Raw genomic sequence first — 17,991 nt, 5'->3', positions numbered from 1 at the left:
CATGTTACATGCAGCCTTTATTTCCTGATGTATACTGTGCCCAATGTTACCACTACAGTTTGGTGGCCTATAAACAACTCAGCAATGTTTGCTTCCCCTTGCTCTTTCTTAGCTCCACCTAAGTTTGATCTTTCGATCTAAGACCCTCTCTTGCTAATGTACTGTTGCCATCCCTTATTAACAGCGTTACCCCACCTCCTGTTCCTTTTTGTCTACTCTTCATAAATGATGAATATCCTTGAATATTCAGTTCCCAGTCTCGGTCACCCTGTAACCATGTCTCCATAATGGCAATTAAATCATACCGATTTGCCTCTATCTGTGCCATCAAATCATCTACCATATTGGGAATGCTATGTGCTTTCAGATACAGCGCCCTTAACTTTGCCTTTTTAACATTATTCCGCATTCTGAACCTATGTGATGCTTGCCTTTGCTTTGTCTGCTTTCTAATTTTGCTTACTACTTTTCTACTTCCTGTTCCTGTTTTGCTTCCCTCCAATTTGAGTTCCGTTTCAGGTTCCAATCCCTTTGCCAATTTCATTTAAACCTTCCCGAACAACACTAGCAAATCTCCCTGTGAGTATATTAGTCCCAGTTTTGCTAAGGTGCAAGCCATCCATCTTGTATAAGTCTCACCTGCCCAAAATTGGTCCCTATGCCTCAGAAATCAGGTGCCCTCCCACCTACACTAATTCTTCACCACCAACGCACCATGATAGCAGTATGTACCATATAGAAGATGCACTGCAGGAACTCACCTAGGCTGCTTAGATAGCACCTTCCACACCCACAACTGCTATCATCTAGAAGGACAAGGGCAGCAGATGGGAAAACCACCACCTGCAAGTTCCCCTTCAAGCCACTCACCATCCCGACTTGAAAATATATTGCCGTTCCTTCACTGTCGCTGGGTCAAAATCCTGGAAGTCCCTCCCTAACAGCACTGTGGGTGTACCAACAGCACATCTTTTTTACTCATTTAAGGGATGTGGGCTTCGCTGGCTAGGCCAGCATTAATTACCCATCCCTAGTTGCCTGTGAGGACTGCAACGGTTCAAGAAGGCAGCTTACCACCACCTTCTCGAAGGCAATTAGGGACGAGCAATAAATGCTGGCCTAGCAAGCGATGCCCACACCTCATGAATGAATTAAAAAAATTGTGTTCAATCGCTCAATTCTCCTATTCCTATGCTCACTAGTACATGACACTGGGGGTAATCATGAGATTACTGCTTTTGAGGTCCTGCTTTTTAATTTCTTTCCTAACTCCCTAAAATCTGCATTCAGGACTTCATCCCTCTTCCTACCTATGTCACTGGTACCAGTGTAGACCATGACCTCTGGCTACTCATCCTTCCACAGAAGAATGTCCTGCAGCCGCACTGTGCCATCCTTGACCCTGGCACCAGGGAGGCAGCATGCCATCCTGGAGTCACCTCTATGGCCACAGAAACACCGTCTGTTCCCCTAACTAATTTCCTATCAATATTGACCTTTCACTCTTCTTTCTCCCCTCCTGTGCAGCTGAACCACCCATGGTGCCTTGGACTTGGCTCTTGCTGCACTCTTCTGAGGAACCATCACCTTCACCAGTATCCTAAATGGAAAACCAGTTAGTGAGCAAGGTAGACTCAGGGAACTCCTGCACTACCTGCCTCATTCTCTTAGACTGCCTGGCAGTAACCCATTCCCTCTCTGCCTGCATGCTCATAACCTGTTGTGTGCCAACCTCCCTAAACCATGTTATCCATTCTCTGCCTCACAGATGCACCACAGTGACTCTAGTCACCGCTCATGTTCCAAAACCCAGAACTTAAGCTTCTGCAGCCACTGACACTTTCTGCAAATGTGTTTGTCTAGGACACATGATGCCTCCATGACTTCCCACATTCCACATGATGGACATTCCACTTGGCAGCAAAACTTTTACCATCTCCCATCCCTATGTATGGCCACCATCTTTGTTCTCTCATGTCCAAGGGGCACAGAATTGAGCATATCTGGTGCATACTTCAGCCATATTTTCTCCACCACCAACAACTGCCTTAAAGGCTTGATCCTGCCCCTTCCACCCTTAATTCCAATAGTCATCAGCCAATTTGATTGACTTCATGTGATATTAAGAAATGACTTAAGGCACTGGATACAGCAATGGCTATAGATCCTGACAACATTCCAGTTGCAGTGCTAGTGCTCCAAAACTAGCCACACCTCTATCCAATGTGCTCCAGTACAGCTACAACATTGGCATCTACTTGGCAAAGTGAAATATTCCCAAGGTATGTTTGTCCACAAAAAGCAGAACAACTGCCTCATCAGTCTACTCACAATCATCAGCAAAGTGATGGGAAGTGCTGTCAAGTGGCACCTACCTATCAGCTTACTGATGTTCAGTTTGAATCTGTCAGGACCACTCGCTTTCATACTTCATTATAGTATAGACAAAAGAGCTGAATTCCAGAGGTGAGGAACAATAACCCCTGTTGGCATCAAAGCAGCATTTGACAAAGAATGCCAAGAAGGAGCTTTAGTAAAATTGAAATGAATGGGAATAGGGGGAAGATTCTCTACTGACTGAAGTCATACCCAGCACAAAGATTGCAGCTGAAGGAGGTGAATCATTTCAGCTGCTTCATCAATGGCATTCCCTCCATCATAAAGTTAGAAGTGATGATGTTTGCTGAAGATTGCACAATGTTCAGTTCCATTCACAACTTCTCAGATAGTGAAGCAGTCAATGTCCACATGCAGCAAGACCTAAACAACATCCAGGCTTCATCTGATAAGCAGTAAGCGACATTCATGCCACACATGTACCAGGCAATGACCACCTGCAACAAGAAAAATTCTGACCATGTCCAGTTGACATTTTAAGGCATTATCAACAAATTTCTCACCATTAACATCCTGGGGTTCATCAGTGACCAGAAACTTAACTCGACCATCACATACATACTGCAGCTACAACAACAGGTGACATATTGGGCATTCTGCAGTGAGTGACAGAACACACTTCATTTGCCTTAACTTGAGGCTCAACAACATTTAGGGAAAAACAGCCCACTTGATGGACGCCCTATCCACCACCTTAAATATTCACTCTCCACCATCTGCACACTATGGCTGCAGAGTGTACCATCTACAGGGTGCACTGCAGTGACATGCCAATGCTTTTTTTGACTGCTCCTCCCAAACTCATAAATGCTATCACCTACAAGGACAGGGGAACACCAACACCATCAAGTTCCCCTTCAAGCTACACACATTTTTGACTTGGAAATATATTGCCATTCTTTTACCTTTGCTGTATCAAAATCTTGGAACTGCCTACTTTACATGAGTGCCTTGCACCCTTGCAGCAGTTCAGGAAGGTGGCTTCTCAAAGGCAATTAAGGCTTTGCAATAAATGCCAGTCTTGCCAATGATGCCTACATCCTTGAATGAATAAATAAAGGACAAAATATTTGCTTATTTTCAAGGGCAATAAATGCTCGCCTAGCCAGCGATGCCCACACCCATTGAACAAATACATTTTTTTAAAAAGCACCTTCATCCAGCACTCTTACAGCCCTTCAATGCCAGTGTGTTGTCAGAATGCTTATTTTGACATTCTGTACTGATGAGCAACAATTTACTCCAGTTAAATATTATGAACACTGAAGCCATTGTCTTTAGCCCAACCAGTAATTCAATAATCATGTCAGCAATTCCATCTCCCTCCTCAAAAACAACTATTCCAATGCTCCCCAGTGTAACCTCCCATCCTTCAGTCTCTACAAATCTTAGCTTTACCAAAACTCTGCTGGCTCTATTCTATTCCACATCATGGGCTGGATTTTCATGGAGACAGGGAGACTTTGCAGAGGTAAATAAAATGGCTGCCAGGAGCCAATTCCGTGATTCCTGACTCCATTCCCAGTGCCCCCAATTTTCACCAGTGTGGGTTAAGGTGTGGGCTGGTGTGGGTCGTGAGCCTGCACCTGCACTCCTGACCTGATCAGCTTCATAGTGGGGGGATAGGCATCTCCTGGTCCCCCACAATCTTCATGAAATTGGGCCAGCTTTTAAAGGACATGTGGCTCATGACTCCTCAGAGGTGACATGAACCATTGTCTGGAAGAGGGAACCTTTTGACAGGTAAGTTCAAAATGTCTTATCTATGCCCCCATGCCAAGTTATGACCCTCTACCAAATTCCCTTGGCCCTTCATACCCTCCATGCCAAGCTATGGCACTTCCATGCCCATTTAACCACTATACACTTTGTGATAAATCAATGAACCCTACAATAACAATAGAATGTGTGAAAAAAACTTTAAAAACATTCATTCTTAACTTTCTACTTTCTTAAAAACTCCTTTTACTGTAGCCTTATAAAAGTGTCAATCACTCAGGCCCTTTCAAGTATCAAAGGCAGAAACTGCAAGCACTTGATATCTCTTTATCTTGTGTAAATAAACATTGTGCAATTGACTGAACAGATCGCAGAGCAAGTGCTGTCAATCAAGCAATGTTTATCCTGAGGCGCAGTTATTTCAATAGACCAATGGATGTCTGGGCTCTCAGCTAAGCGTCATGATGCATTCTTGACATGGAGGCTCTGAGGGGCTATGGGAGGTGGGTGTTGGCATGAGGTGACATGAGTTGGCATGGATGGGACATGGGGAATATGTGAGGGGGGTGTGACAGGTGAGGGATAGAGGGCTATTCTTTCTTTTGCTGTCATTATTACATCTGGGACAAAATCTTGGCGCCCCTGTAGCTGCCTCCAATCACTTTCCAGGGGCAGTGTGCCTGACTCCACTTCACAACCTGTCCCCCAGAATGAAAATCACACATTTACAGGCAGGCTGAGTTGGGAAATTTCCCATCTTCTGCTACCAACCTCTAGAATGAAAATCCAGCCCCATGTTTCACTTATCCATCACCTCTGCCTTCTTCGTATCTAAAATAATAACAGCAACTTATATTTATATCATGTCTTTAATAAAGCAAAAGACACCAAGGTGCTTCACAGGATCATTATGAAAAACAAAATTTGACACCAAGTCATATAAGGAGATATTAGGACAGGTGACAAAAAGCTTGGTCAAAGAAGTAGGTTTTAAAGCTTGTCTTCGGGGAACAGAGAGAGGTAGGGAGCCAGCGAAGTTTATGGAAGGAATTCCAGGGCTTAGGAATTAGGCAGCTGAAGGCGTGGCCACCAATGGTTCAGCCATTAAAATCAGGGTTGTAGAAGAGGCCAGAACTGGAGCAGCACAGAGATCTCAAAGAGTTTTATGGGTGGAGGAGATTACAAACATAGGAAGGGGCAAGGTCATGGAGAAATTTTTAAACAAGGGTGGGAATTTTAAAATTAAGGACATTGCTGGATAGTGGTGATGGTTGAATAGGATTCCATGAGAGTTAGGATTTGCAGCAGAGTTTTGGATGAGTTCAAGTTTACAGAGGGTAGAATGTGAGAGGCCAGATAGAAAAGCATTGGAATAGTCAAGTCTAGAGGGAACAAAGACATAGATGAGGATTTCAACAGCTGAAACGCTGAGGCAGGGTTGAAGTTACAGGGGTGGAGGTAGACAATCTTTGATGATGACACAGATATGTGGTCTGAAGCTGATCGAAGGGTCAAATATGACATAATGGTTGTGAATGATCTGATTCAGCTTTAGACGGTTGGCAGGGAGAGGAATGGAGTTGGTGGCTAGGGAACAGAGTTTGTGGCAGTGACCACAGGCAATTGGTTCAGTCTTCGAATATATAATTGGAGGAAATTTCTAGTCAACCAGTACTAGATGTTGAACAAGGACCTGACAATTTAGAGACAGTGAGGGGGTCAAGGGAGGTGTGGGTGAGGTGGGGCTGGGTGTTGTTGGCATACATGTGAAACCTGACATTATACTGTCAGATGATGTCACTGAGACAGATGGGAAATGGAGGGTCCAAGGATAGGTGCAGGAGTGATAACGGAATTGCAGGTAATTCTCTGGCTATGATTAGGTCGTTAAGAAACAAATCAGTACAGTCCCACCTAGTTGGATGAAAAAGGAGAGGTGTTGGAGGTGAGTGGTGTGATCAACCGTGTCAAAGGTTACAGAGGTAAGATAATCTACCATAGTCACCGATACATTGGATCCATTTTGATCTTGGTACTTACCATGCCAGAGGTGGTAATCTGGCTGGAGGGATATGAACATGTGAGTTCCAAGCAAGATAAGCACGAATTTGTGAGGCAATGGCTCATTCTAGAACTTCAGAGAGGAAAGGGATATGAGGCAATAATTCACAAGGACAGTAGGAGTCAAGGATTATTTTTTGACGAGAATGGTGACGAGTGGAAGTTTGACCGTGAGGGGACAGCACATGCAGAGAGGGAACTGTTAACAATATCAGCTAATATGCGGGGCCAGGAAGGAAGTTGGCTGGTGAGCAGTATGATGGGAGAGGCAGCTGAACGGATGGTGTCAACCTTAGTTCCTTTACAGTTATCCGGAGTTTCCTTACATCCTGTAGTGATCAGAAGAGTCAACCTATAATGGCTTTATCTGTTAATTTCTTTGTCTTTGGAGGAAAAGCGATCAGGTCAATAAGTTTCTGTTTTCTCTTTTGGAACACTCATTGAATTTTAAATGCTTGTGTCTGAGGATGTCTCCTCTTTGTCTGGCTGAAGGGGTTCCATCCTGAGTCCACAAGGAGAAAGTCAAATGGAAACAACCTTTAAACTTAGTCCACAAAATATGACCTTCAAAACAGTTTTTTGTAAAAATTTGTAATATCACAATTGTGCACTGTAATAATATCTCAGTGAAAAATTTGGTGTGATATTTAAGTGGGCAGTGGATAATGAAGATTTTAAATTAGAGGTAAGAGGGGTGAAACAAGGTAAAACGATCAAAGGCGGAGAAGATGCCAAAGTATTAAAGCAATAGATCAAGTTGTGATTTGGTGATAAGATCCATACGGTACCCAAGGCTGCTTTAGCTGGGGAAGTGGTGGAAGATATAGACAGGTGTGCAAACTTCATTAATTGGCAATGTGGCTCATTACTCAGCTAAGCTACCATCAAGGCTATGATGTTATGCCTCATTATCAACGATCATGAAACTCCCAGATTGTCTGGTTCACTTTGTTTCCAATTTCCACCCTTCTCTACCTTCCTCTGGTCCATCTCTGACCCTTCCCTTTCCTTCCTTGACTCCTCTGTCTCATAAGAGCATACGAGTTAGAAACAGGAGTAAGCCACTCAGCTCCTCAAGCCTGCTCTGCCATTCAAGAAGATCATGGATGATCTGAATGTAACCTCAACCCCACATTCCTGCTTATCCCAGATAACCCTGTCACCTCCACCTCCTTGTTAATCAAGAATCTATCTAGCTCTGCCTTAAAAATATTCAAAGACTCTGCTTCCACCACCTTTCCAAAAACTCTCAACCCTCTGAGAGAAAAAAAGTTTTTCCTCATTCCTGCCTTAAATGAGTGACCCCTTATTTTTGAACAGTGAGCCCTAGTTCTAGATTCTCCCACAAGAGGAAATGTCCTCTCCACATCTACCCTGTCAAGACCCCACAGGATCTTAAAGGTTTCAATTAAGTCAACTCTTACTATTCCAAATTGAATAGATAAAAGCCTAACCTGTCCAGCCTTTCCTCATAAGACAACCTGCCCATTCTATTAGTCTAGTAAACCTTCTCTAGTATTGCATTTACATCTTTTTTTAAATAAGGAGACCAATATTGTACACAGTATTCCAGATGTAGTCTCACAACCTTGTTAATCAAGGATCTATCTAGCTCTGCCTTAAAAACATTCAAACACTCCGCTTCCACTGCCTTTTGAGGAAGAGAGTTCCAAAGACTCAACCCTCAGAGAAAAAGTTTCTCTTCATCTCGGTCTTAAGTGAGCAATGCTTTATTTTTAAACACTGACTCCTAGTTCTAGATTCTCCCACAAGAGGAAACATCCTCTCCACATCCACCCTGTCAAGACCCCTCAAGATCTTAAAGGTTTCAATTAAGTTGCCTCTTACTCTTCCAAATTCCAGTGGAAGCAAGCCTAACCTGCCCAGCATTTCCTTGTAAGACAACTCACCCATTCCTGGTATTAATCTAGTAAACCTTATCTGAACTGCTTCTAACGCATTTACATCTTTCTTTAGACAAGGAGACCAGTGTTGTACACGATACTCCAGATGTGGTCTCACCACTGCCCTGTACAACTGAAGCATAACCTCCCTACTTTGGTAATCAATTCCCCTTACAATAAATGATAATATTCTATTAGCTTCCCTAATTACCTGCTGTATCTGCATACTAACCTTTTGTGATTCATGCACGGGGACACCCAGATCCCTCTGAATTTCAGCGTTCTGCATTCTCTCACCATTTAGATAATAAGCTTCTTTTTTATTCTTCCTACCAAAATAACAAGTTCACATTTGCCTACATTATACCCCATTTGCCAGATCTCTGCACACTCACTTAGCCTTTTTGTGTCACTTTGTAGCCTCCTTACATTCTCTTCACAATGTACTTTCCAACCTTTCTTTCTGTCATTAGCAAAATTAGCAACCATTCCTTCGGTCCCTTCATCTAAGTCATTTGTATAAATTGTAAAAAGTTGAGGCCCCAGCACTGATCCTTGTGGCACACCAGTCATCACATCTTGCCAACCAGAAAAAGACCCATTTCTGCCAACTCTCTGTTTCCTGTTAGCTAGCCAATCTTCTATCCATGCCTATATGTTACCCCTACACCAAATCTTTTATTTTCTGCAATAACCTTTGATGTGACACTTTATCAAATGCCTTCTGGAAATCTAAGTACATCCACCGGTTCCCCTCTATCCACAGCACATGTGACTCCTTCAAAGAACTCCAATAAATTAGTTAAACAGGATTTCCTTTTTAAAGAACCATATTGACTCTGCCTGATTGCCTTGAATTTTTCTAAGTGCCCTGCTATAACATCATTAATAATAGTCTCCATTTCTGGGAATGGGTTATCAACTTTCACTACAAATGCATGGGCTCTCACAGCAACCTTGACTACATTTCCTCATATACCACTTCCTGTAAGGATTCTACTCCATTCTCGCAGTTTGTCTCCATTGCGCCTGTTCAGACAGTGCAACCTTTCATATTCGTGCTTCTGATATGTCTTCCTTTTTCCTCAGCTGATGATTTCCCCCACCTGCCTCAGCATGGCCGACAGGGCCCTCCACTGTGTCTGATCGATTTCACACACTTCTGCTCTCACCCTCACCAGGGTTCACTTGTCCTCACCTTCCACCTCACCAGCCTTCGTATTCAACAGATCATCCTCCATTTCTGCCACCTCCTGCATGATGCCATCACCAAACACATTTTCCCCTGCCTTCCCTCTTCAACATTTTAAAAGGCCCATTCCCTCCACGATACCCTAGTCCACTCCTCAGTTACCCCCAACAGCCACTCCCTTTCCTGCGACATCTTTCCATGCAAGATGCAACTCTTGTTCTTTACCTCTTCCCTTCTCACCATCCATGGCTCCAAACACACCTTCCAAGTGAAACAGCAATTTGCTTGTATTTCTTTCAGTTTAGTGTACCGTATTTACTGCTCACAATGTGGTTTCCTCTATAATGGGGAGAGCAAGTGCTATAAACTCAGCATCCATAAAGCACTATAAACTATCAGCAGCAGCTAGAATTGTTTTCAACTCAATCTGGAACCTCATTTAACATTACCATCAAGCCAGGGGACAATACCTGGTTCAATTAAGAGTGCAAGACAAATGCCACAAGCATTAACAGGCATACCTAAAAATAAGGCGCCAACCTGATGAACCTACAACACAGGACTATATGCATGTTAAAACGCACAAGCAACATGTGATAGACAGAGCTAAGTGATCCCACAACCAGCGGAACAGATAAAGCTCTGCAGTCCTGCCACATCTAGTTGCGAATCATGGTGAGCAATTAAACAACCCATCGGAGGAGGAAGTTTCAAAAACACTCCCATCCTCAATGATGGTGGAACCAGCATATCAGTGTAAAATACAAGGCAGAAGCATTTGCAACCATATTTAGCCAGAAGTGCCAAGTGGATGATCCACCTCAGCCTCCACCTGAGATCCCCACCATCATAGCTGCCAATCTTCAGCCAATTCTATTTGTTCAACATGATTTCAACAGCTGAAAGTACCGCAAAGGCTATGGGCCCTGACAAATCCTGGCAGTAAGGTTGAAGACTTGTGTTCTAGAATCAGCCATGTCCCTAGCCAAGCTTTTCCAGTACAAAAACACTGGCATCTACCCAATGTGGAAAATTGCCCAGGTATGTACTTTTCCACAAAAAACAGGACAAAACCAATCTAGTCAATTCCCACACCATCACACTCCTCTCAATCATCAGCAAAGTGATGGAAGGTGTCACCAATAGTGCTATCAAGTGACACTCAGCAATAAAAGTGCTGGGCTCAGTACTGGAGGGGCAACCAAAATGTTCATGCAAATAGATAATAGAGCGCCAACACCTCAGATTTAACATTCTCATCCTCATGTTTAAATCCATCATGGCATGGCCCCTTCCCCTTCTCTGAAACTTCCATGTGTCCCTTTTAAACTTTCCATTCTTTTGACTGGCCTCTTGTGCCCCTTCCCTTTGTGCCACCAGTGTCAACTTGGGCCTAGGGCATGTGTTCTGGAGTTTGAGGAAGCTGTTAGAGACTTTGCTGCCATTGGTAGGGTCAAAGGAGGGTGTTGAAGAGGCCAGAGTCAGAGAGATAAAGAGTTTGAGGAAGGGTGGATTGTAATGCTGTTACATTGAAAAAGCAGAATTTAACCTAAAGATAAGAATTTGAAATTTGATTTATTGGGGAACCAGAGTCCATGTTGGTCATCTTGGACAGGTTATGGGCCATAGATTTTGGATAAGTGGAATATAACAAAGAATGGAGAATAGGAAGCAGTCTACAGAATATTGGCTCAGTCAGATTGGGAGCTACTGCTGAGAGATTCAGTGGCAGATGGGCTGAAGCAGAGATGGACTGGGTGATGTTATTCAGTTGGAAGTAAGTAGCTTTTACAATGGAGAGGCTATGGGCTTTGAAGCTGAGTAAAGTCCACGAGGATGCTGAGATAGATAATCTAACTGTATTTCAGTCTAGTTTGTGGAACCTTGCAAATTAGCTGCCATGTTTCATATAGTACAACAATTATTTCATAAATTGTAACTTGCTTTTGAACATCCTAAAGTCATAAAAAAAACTCTATGTAAACCGAAGTTCACTCTTTCTTTCTGAAGTTACAGACAGTCTGATTCAGCCCGAGACAATTGCCAGGAAAAGGAGGGAATCAGTGGCGATGAGGTAGAGCTGAGGCGAGGGCTCAGGATGATGACTTTCAGTTTCTCATTATCCAGCTGGAGGAAATTGTTAACTGCCCTATTGGGCCAGTGTTAAATAGAACCCTAACAGGGAAGTAATGACAGTAGGAGGACAGAAGGAAGTGGGAGCAATTTTGTTAGGAAGAAAATAAATAATTTTTTTTCGGGTAATGTTTTACATGACTTTCAACCAAGTTGTAGTTGGGCCCAATATTTCTAACTTTAGAGTTGGACTACTTGGGACTAGGGAGCAGGAAAGGGGAGCAAAAAAGACCACTTCAAAAAGTAACCATTGTTATCATGGAATAACATTAAATTTTTAAACTGCGTATCAGGCAATAAAGTTGCTCGATACATTTGTGTAAATTTCTGAAACTCTGATTTTTCTAGGTACTGATACATGACAGTTTTTTTTAAAGGCAGAAATGAGGATATTGCATTAAATCGTTATGTTGCTGGCTTCTGATGATTATAGAGAGGTACATCCCCAGAACATTTGCAACAGGCAAGAAATTATGGCATGTCCAGTCCATTATTACTTGCCGAGCAATCTAATGGGCTTAATATTTGTTTCAACAACAATGTACAGTTTCAAAATAGAAGCACTTATGATACATGATCTTTCATCTCTCTGATTTAGCTTCAGATCCAGCCTAGCCCAAGCTAAAGGGAAAGAAGTCTTTTCTATTCGGGTCCTAGGTGAGTTTGAGAAATCCTAATCCATTTCCAAGTGTAGATGCATAAGACAGTTGAAGATTAGCACAAGCCAGTAGTATAGATATCGAGGGCTTTAGTCAACCTAACAGTTGCCATTACAATGTTCTAGTTACTGACAGGCTAAACAAATCTCCAAATCAATATACCGATCTAATGGCACTAGTTTGCTCAGTTTGAATTTGCATCTGGCAGATCTTTTACTAAGAATTCTCCTCAGGAGTTTCCTTATGTTACAAAAGATATGGCCTCCTCCTCCTTCTGGGGTCTTCTGTCACTGGCAGGAGCTACCACATACATCAAAAAACATCCCTTTTTTGTCAGGATGTGACTGTGAACCAAAGGAACTTATTCTTTTTTTATATGGCTCTTGTATTATTGAGACCAGCTGAAAGTTGATGTAATTAAGGCCAGATCTTAGCAATGAACATTCAAGGAAAGATACCTCATGCTGTGGCATTAACAAGCATCTCCTAATGTAATTATTAACTTAATATTGGGTAATAACAAGTTACCACTGGTAAAAAGAATTGAAAAAGAGAAAGTTTGCCACTGTGCTATCTTTGTTACAAGTGCTAACAGTGCCAACAATGGGCTGATCAATAGGATTATGCGTATATTTATGCCAGAAGTTTCAATACAAAAATTGAGCTATTTACCTCCAGAAATAGTTCTTATATCCATTTCTTGATAAAGCTTGTGTTGTTGAATTTCAACCGGAACAGGATCAAACAATCAAGTAAAGCCTGTTTGCAGTTTTAAAATCCAGTCTTTTTAATTTCAGGAGACAGTAAAAACAATGAGAATTTAGTAAAAATTGCTTTGAAGATGCAATGCCATGCAGTTTTTAAGAGTAAACATTTGTAACATAAAAAGAGGATGTGAAATGTTATAATGTTTGTTTTCCTTCACAATAAAATTTGAACTTAATTAGTTACCATAGAGCATGGCATATAAGTCAACCCAGCGTATAAGACAAGCCCTGTTTTCGGACTGCAAAATGCATGATTAGGCTTATATTCAGCACATAAGTTGACCCTTCATTTTTCATATAATAAATGCATGTTTAGGACTATACTCGCATTATGCCAGCCTCAAGTTTTCAGCTCAGAAATGCATGTTTAGGGTTATACGCGCCTTATAAGTTGGCACCTAGGATACGGGCTGTGTTGCCAAGAAGATGCACGACAGTTTAAGAAACGCCCAAACAGAACAGACTGCGCATGTCGATTGACAAACAAAATGTTTTCATATTTCAAAATGGCGACCACCTATATGCAGTTCACATTTTATACTCAGCATATAAGTTGACCCCTATTTTTGGAAGGATTTTTCAAAGCTTCAAAGGTTGACTTATATGCTGCGATCTATGGTATTGTTTTGATCAATCTGAACCAGAATAAACTAAACATGCCAGAGCCACATGTTGAAGCTGGTGAGGTCACATTCAAGGGGAACAAAAAAATCAGGACCTGTACAAGCAAACTGAAATTTTAATCTCTATGTCAAGATATACATTAATTTATCTCTGATGGGCTGTCATATACTGATGGCTCTCTTTGGCACTAATTCACCATTCCCAAAATTTCTGCCGTTTTGTTGAAAGAGACCATTTAACTCAAAAATAGAAAGTAAACTGAAAAATAGGGAGAAGGAGCAGAAATGTGTGGGTTTCTCCACAATCCATTTCAAACTTTTACATGACAAAGTCAGTATAGTAGCAGTTGTGCATCTGTGTAGAACTGGGCTTCAACGTACAATATTGTAATTATGGTGGTCTTTTTACAAGATCGTTGTGTTTGTTGCTTTACTTAGCAACCATGTTCCAACTTGATCTGTGATCTTCTCAGCCAGGAACCTCTGAAGTGAATACATTCAGAACTCTGCTCCCTCTGCTGGATCGATACATAATTACATTGCATAGCCTCTTTTCATGCAATTGCTCAATGATACTAAGACCATAAGACATAGGAGCATAAATTAGGCCATTCGGTCCATCGAGCCTGCTCTGCCATTCAATCATGGCTGATAAGTTTCTTAACCCCACATTCCCGCCTTCTCTGTCATGAATGATAATATCCTTCAGCGATGCAAGAATTATTCTAATCTTCATGTAATGGATTCCAATAAATTGGAAAAGTATCTACATTTTGTTCAGTCTACGTTGCCCATCCTATCTATCTCAAGCTCAAAGTAATATTTATTTTCACCATTCTTGGAACCACTTTTCCTTATCACATCAGGGTTTCATATTGTGCTTCATTCCTACATGTTATAGTGTAGCAATTGATCTCCCGCAGTATTGCTCATAAAGAAAAAATCTGTCACCCTTTCTTCATATACATGTTTCTTTGCTTTATTCCAACTCTCTTTGTTGAGGTCACTCTATAATTGTGTTTTTCCTTGCTCTCTATCCTTGGTTCCATAATCGTGTGGCCATTCTGGTGCCTACCTTTCAGTTGGTATCTAACTGCTTTCTCACTCTCTTTCCCCCTGAAAGTTCCATTGCTTATGTATGAATGAACCATTGAAAAATAGCAAGGATCACCAAGCTCTCAAGGGTGCATAAGTAGTAGAGAAAATATCATGATCAAAGGCCTAGTCGCAGGTTCAGCGCTCCAAGGGTTGAATCAAAGACAAATTCAAGGCCCTAAATGAGAAGGGGCTTGTGGAGTAAAGTTGTTTGGTACATTGAAGATAAGATGGGTAAGCCATTCATTTTCAGAATTGTTTAGCCTTCTGCATTTATCATCAATAAATTCTAATTTTCAGAATATATAGTGAAGCATATGATGAATCAATATGGTCATCCAAGATTTGAAAAAAATCAGAAATATGATTAAGAATTTCTTTAAGGAATATAGTGATGCTTTTGACTGCTTGGTTGCTCTTTTAATGATTCTGAATTTGAACAAAGAAACATGTTTTTTCTCATATGGGCATGCAGGTACTTTCCCATGTATGACATACACAAGCCAAAAACACTTTTTAATGACATAGAATTATGCTTGTAGTTGGTATGTATGCTCACAATTTTTTGTCTCCTTCGTTGACCTCTAACATTTAAACACTCTTCCTTTAATCAGCATACATTTCAATTCTCCTTTAGCATCCTGTTATGAGGCTGTTTAGCCTGAAACTTGCAGTCCCAAAAGCAGCAAACCCTGAGACATTCACCACTACTGAGAAGCTGACTTACCCTCAAAACCAGAAGTTGATTCTGGTCGGGGGCGGGGGGCGGTGCGCAAAGCTGATGGTCCTGCTGGGATCGGTCAGTCTATAAACTTGGGTTGATTGCACTGTACTTACACCGGTATTTGTGCTAATTTATTTAAGGTTGCTTCCAACAGATGTACAGCCTGTTCAGGAGCACAGCCTTTTTAATCAGCAGGAGCAGCAAAACACTCCCACACTCCCAGCACCCCAACTACACACACACACACACACCATTCCCCCCCCCCCCCCCCCCCCCCCCCCCCCACCCCCCCCCACCCCCCGCCGCGCCCTGGTTCTTCAGTCCCAGCTGACTTGGCTGACTTTACCTTTGATTGTCTTGCACCTTGGCTCTGATAATTGGTTTTTCAGTCAATGGAGTGCAGAAATTGAAGGTAGATATGATCACGAGAAGAGCCAAGATGTTATGTAAGGGAGCATGGGGCGGGGGGTGGGGGGTGAATACCAGGAAGGGAGGGTGGACTAGAATGAAAAGTACATTAAAGAAAATATTTAAACTGAATAAAAACACTGACCTGTCATTGAGCAGAAGGCTGACGTCAAAGGGGACATGGCTTTGCTCGAATTGCACTTCACCACGAGGCCTTGGCACTCACCTCGCCGATGGATCCAAGCTGCAGCCAGGAAAGCAAGTTCCTGCTGTAGCTTACAAAAAAGGTAAAAACATATTTTAAAATGATGTCAGCGGCATATGCCTTCGCTTCACTGCTGACCACAAGATCCGGGCCATTGTCTTTATTTTAAATCAGACGACTCTTAGTTATGCTCATATGTGATGAAATTACTCTTTCATTGATTGAAAAAGCCTGCAACTTCAATTTTGAGAGGAGCAGGATGGTTGATTCCCATGAATTTTTGCAACCCATGCTTTCATTATTCTCTGCCTACTTGGGCTGAATGACCTGCCTTTGTAAAGTGCCTTTATGCATATTTATTTTTTTCCATCACTTTTAAGCTAATTTGGTGCTACCTTTGTGCGATTAAATTTAAGGTTTTGTGAGAAATTATGTGAATTCTGCACAGTCAAATGATGGGCCATGGTGAACATTAATTCTGGAATCCCACAAACTGAATATTCTGTCCAAGTATGGTACTGACCAGATGTCAATTGTACAATTTTAACTTCCTGAAATCTGGAATTGCTCAGCGCTTGCAAGCAGATAATTGCCAGATGGAAAAGGTCCATAGGAACCAGTGCTTACTTTATGCATGGGTATTTTGGAGGTTCATACATCGCAAGTGACTTTTGCTAATTTTCTTAACTTTGTTATCATGCAAACCATACAAGATTTCACAGTTTCCTTAGGTTTCCAACTGATGTCAGGGAATCACACAAAACTACATTATAACCTGCTCCTCATGATTCCTAGGTCGCCACTAAGTGTGGTACTCGCTGTGCAATGACGCAAAATCTCAGGTATGACATCTCTGAAAATATCAGTCATGACACAAGTATTTCTTCTTAAGTTCGATTGTGATTTATGTGCCCCTTATCTGTAAGGACATTACATGACTGCTTGTAGCACAGGATCTTTCATTTTTTTTCTGTTATTCGCACCTGCTTTCGACAGATCATTTGTTTCTTTACTGTCCCATTATCACTCACTTGTATGTTGCATCACAAATTCTTTTGTCATTTAATCTCGCCTGCCTCTCCATGTATTCCTCCTCACAGGCCTTCCATTTTTGTTCTTTTTACCCCCCCCTCCCCCTTTCACTGCTGAAAACCCATTATTTCTCTAACTTTCCCCAGTTTTGATGAAAAGAAAGCAATGTCCTTTGAAATGTTAACTCTGTTTCTCTCTCCATAGATGCCGCCAGACCTGCTGAGCATTTCCAGCATTTTCGGATTTCCCGCAGTATTTTGCTTCTATATTAATGTTCAATTCACTGCCAATTCTTTCCAGGAATGCCCACTTTGAAGAAGCTCTGCACTTCTCTCTGATAGGATTTCCATTTGTTTCTTTGATCTTATTCACCTCCATTGCTTTCCATTTTCCTTCCCATGTTTGATCAGGTATCTACCAAAACTTGCTTTTACTGCCACATCTGCTTCCTCAACAGCTGTCTCTGACTCTGACTTATTCCACATGGATTCCAAATGAATTTCACCCTTCATGTTTCGTATCATTTTCCAAGATATTCAGCATTTCTCAAACCACTGTTCTTGTGCATCCTGGGATCTATACTCAATGCCATGTTCTCAATGGGTCTTTAGCAGCATCAACATGAGCAGATTGGTTGACCACTATGGGATCCACAAACTTGACTCCAAGCTTCTGATCAGTTGTATTTTTAATTCTGTACCTTGTCCTCTCACTGACCTTCCTATCCTCAGCCTCTGCAGTGTTGCAATGAAGCTCAATGAAAGTTCGAGGGATATCACTTCATCTTTCAAACACACATTTTAAGCCTTCAAGCCTCAACAATGAGTTCAATAATTTCAGATCATTTTGTTTTCCTTTTCCTGCTGTTTTGATTTTTCTCATTTTTTCCTTCTTTTGGAGCGTGGATGTTCATAACTCTGACATTCTTACCTTCTCTAGACACATATTTTCTTTCTTTACTTGTGTTATTATCACTCCCCTTGGCCTTGCGCTATGAACCCTTTTTGCCATTTAACTTCTCCTACCTTCTACAATATCAAAGATCTTCCCTTTTGTTCTTTTTCTCCCCCTC

General features: G+C 41.7%; 1 protein-coding gene across 13 annotated transcripts in view; it reads right to left on the bottom strand.

Moving 5' to 3' along the window:
* Window positions 1-17,991, bottom strand: part of slc25a21 (solute carrier family 25 member 21) — a 766,657-nt gene that overhangs the window by 603,472 nt on the left and 145,194 nt on the right. For 6 of the 13 annotated variants that reach the window (XM_041214364.1, XM_041214367.1, XM_041214369.1 and 3 more), the window contains one exon: window positions 15,828-15,951. The exons of 5 other annotated variants lie outside the window; for them this stretch is intronic. In XM_041214364.1, the coding sequence (XP_041070298.1) occupies window positions 15,828-15,864 (37 nt within the window). In that variant the 5' untranslated portion in view covers window positions 15,865-15,951. Of the gene's footprint in view, window positions 1-15,827; window positions 15,958-17,991 lie in introns of all 13 variants that reach the window. 2 more of the 13 variants (XM_041214366.1, XM_041214362.1) reach the window with 1 other exon arrangement.

The sequence above is a fragment of the Carcharodon carcharias genome, chromosome 20 (assembly GCF_017639515.1).
Source record: "Carcharodon carcharias isolate sCarCar2 chromosome 20, sCarCar2.pri, whole genome shotgun sequence".
In the NCBI taxonomy this organism is placed as follows: domain Eukaryota; kingdom Metazoa; phylum Chordata; class Chondrichthyes; order Lamniformes; family Lamnidae; genus Carcharodon; species Carcharodon carcharias.
This window is presented reverse-complemented; position numbering and strand designations above follow the sequence as displayed.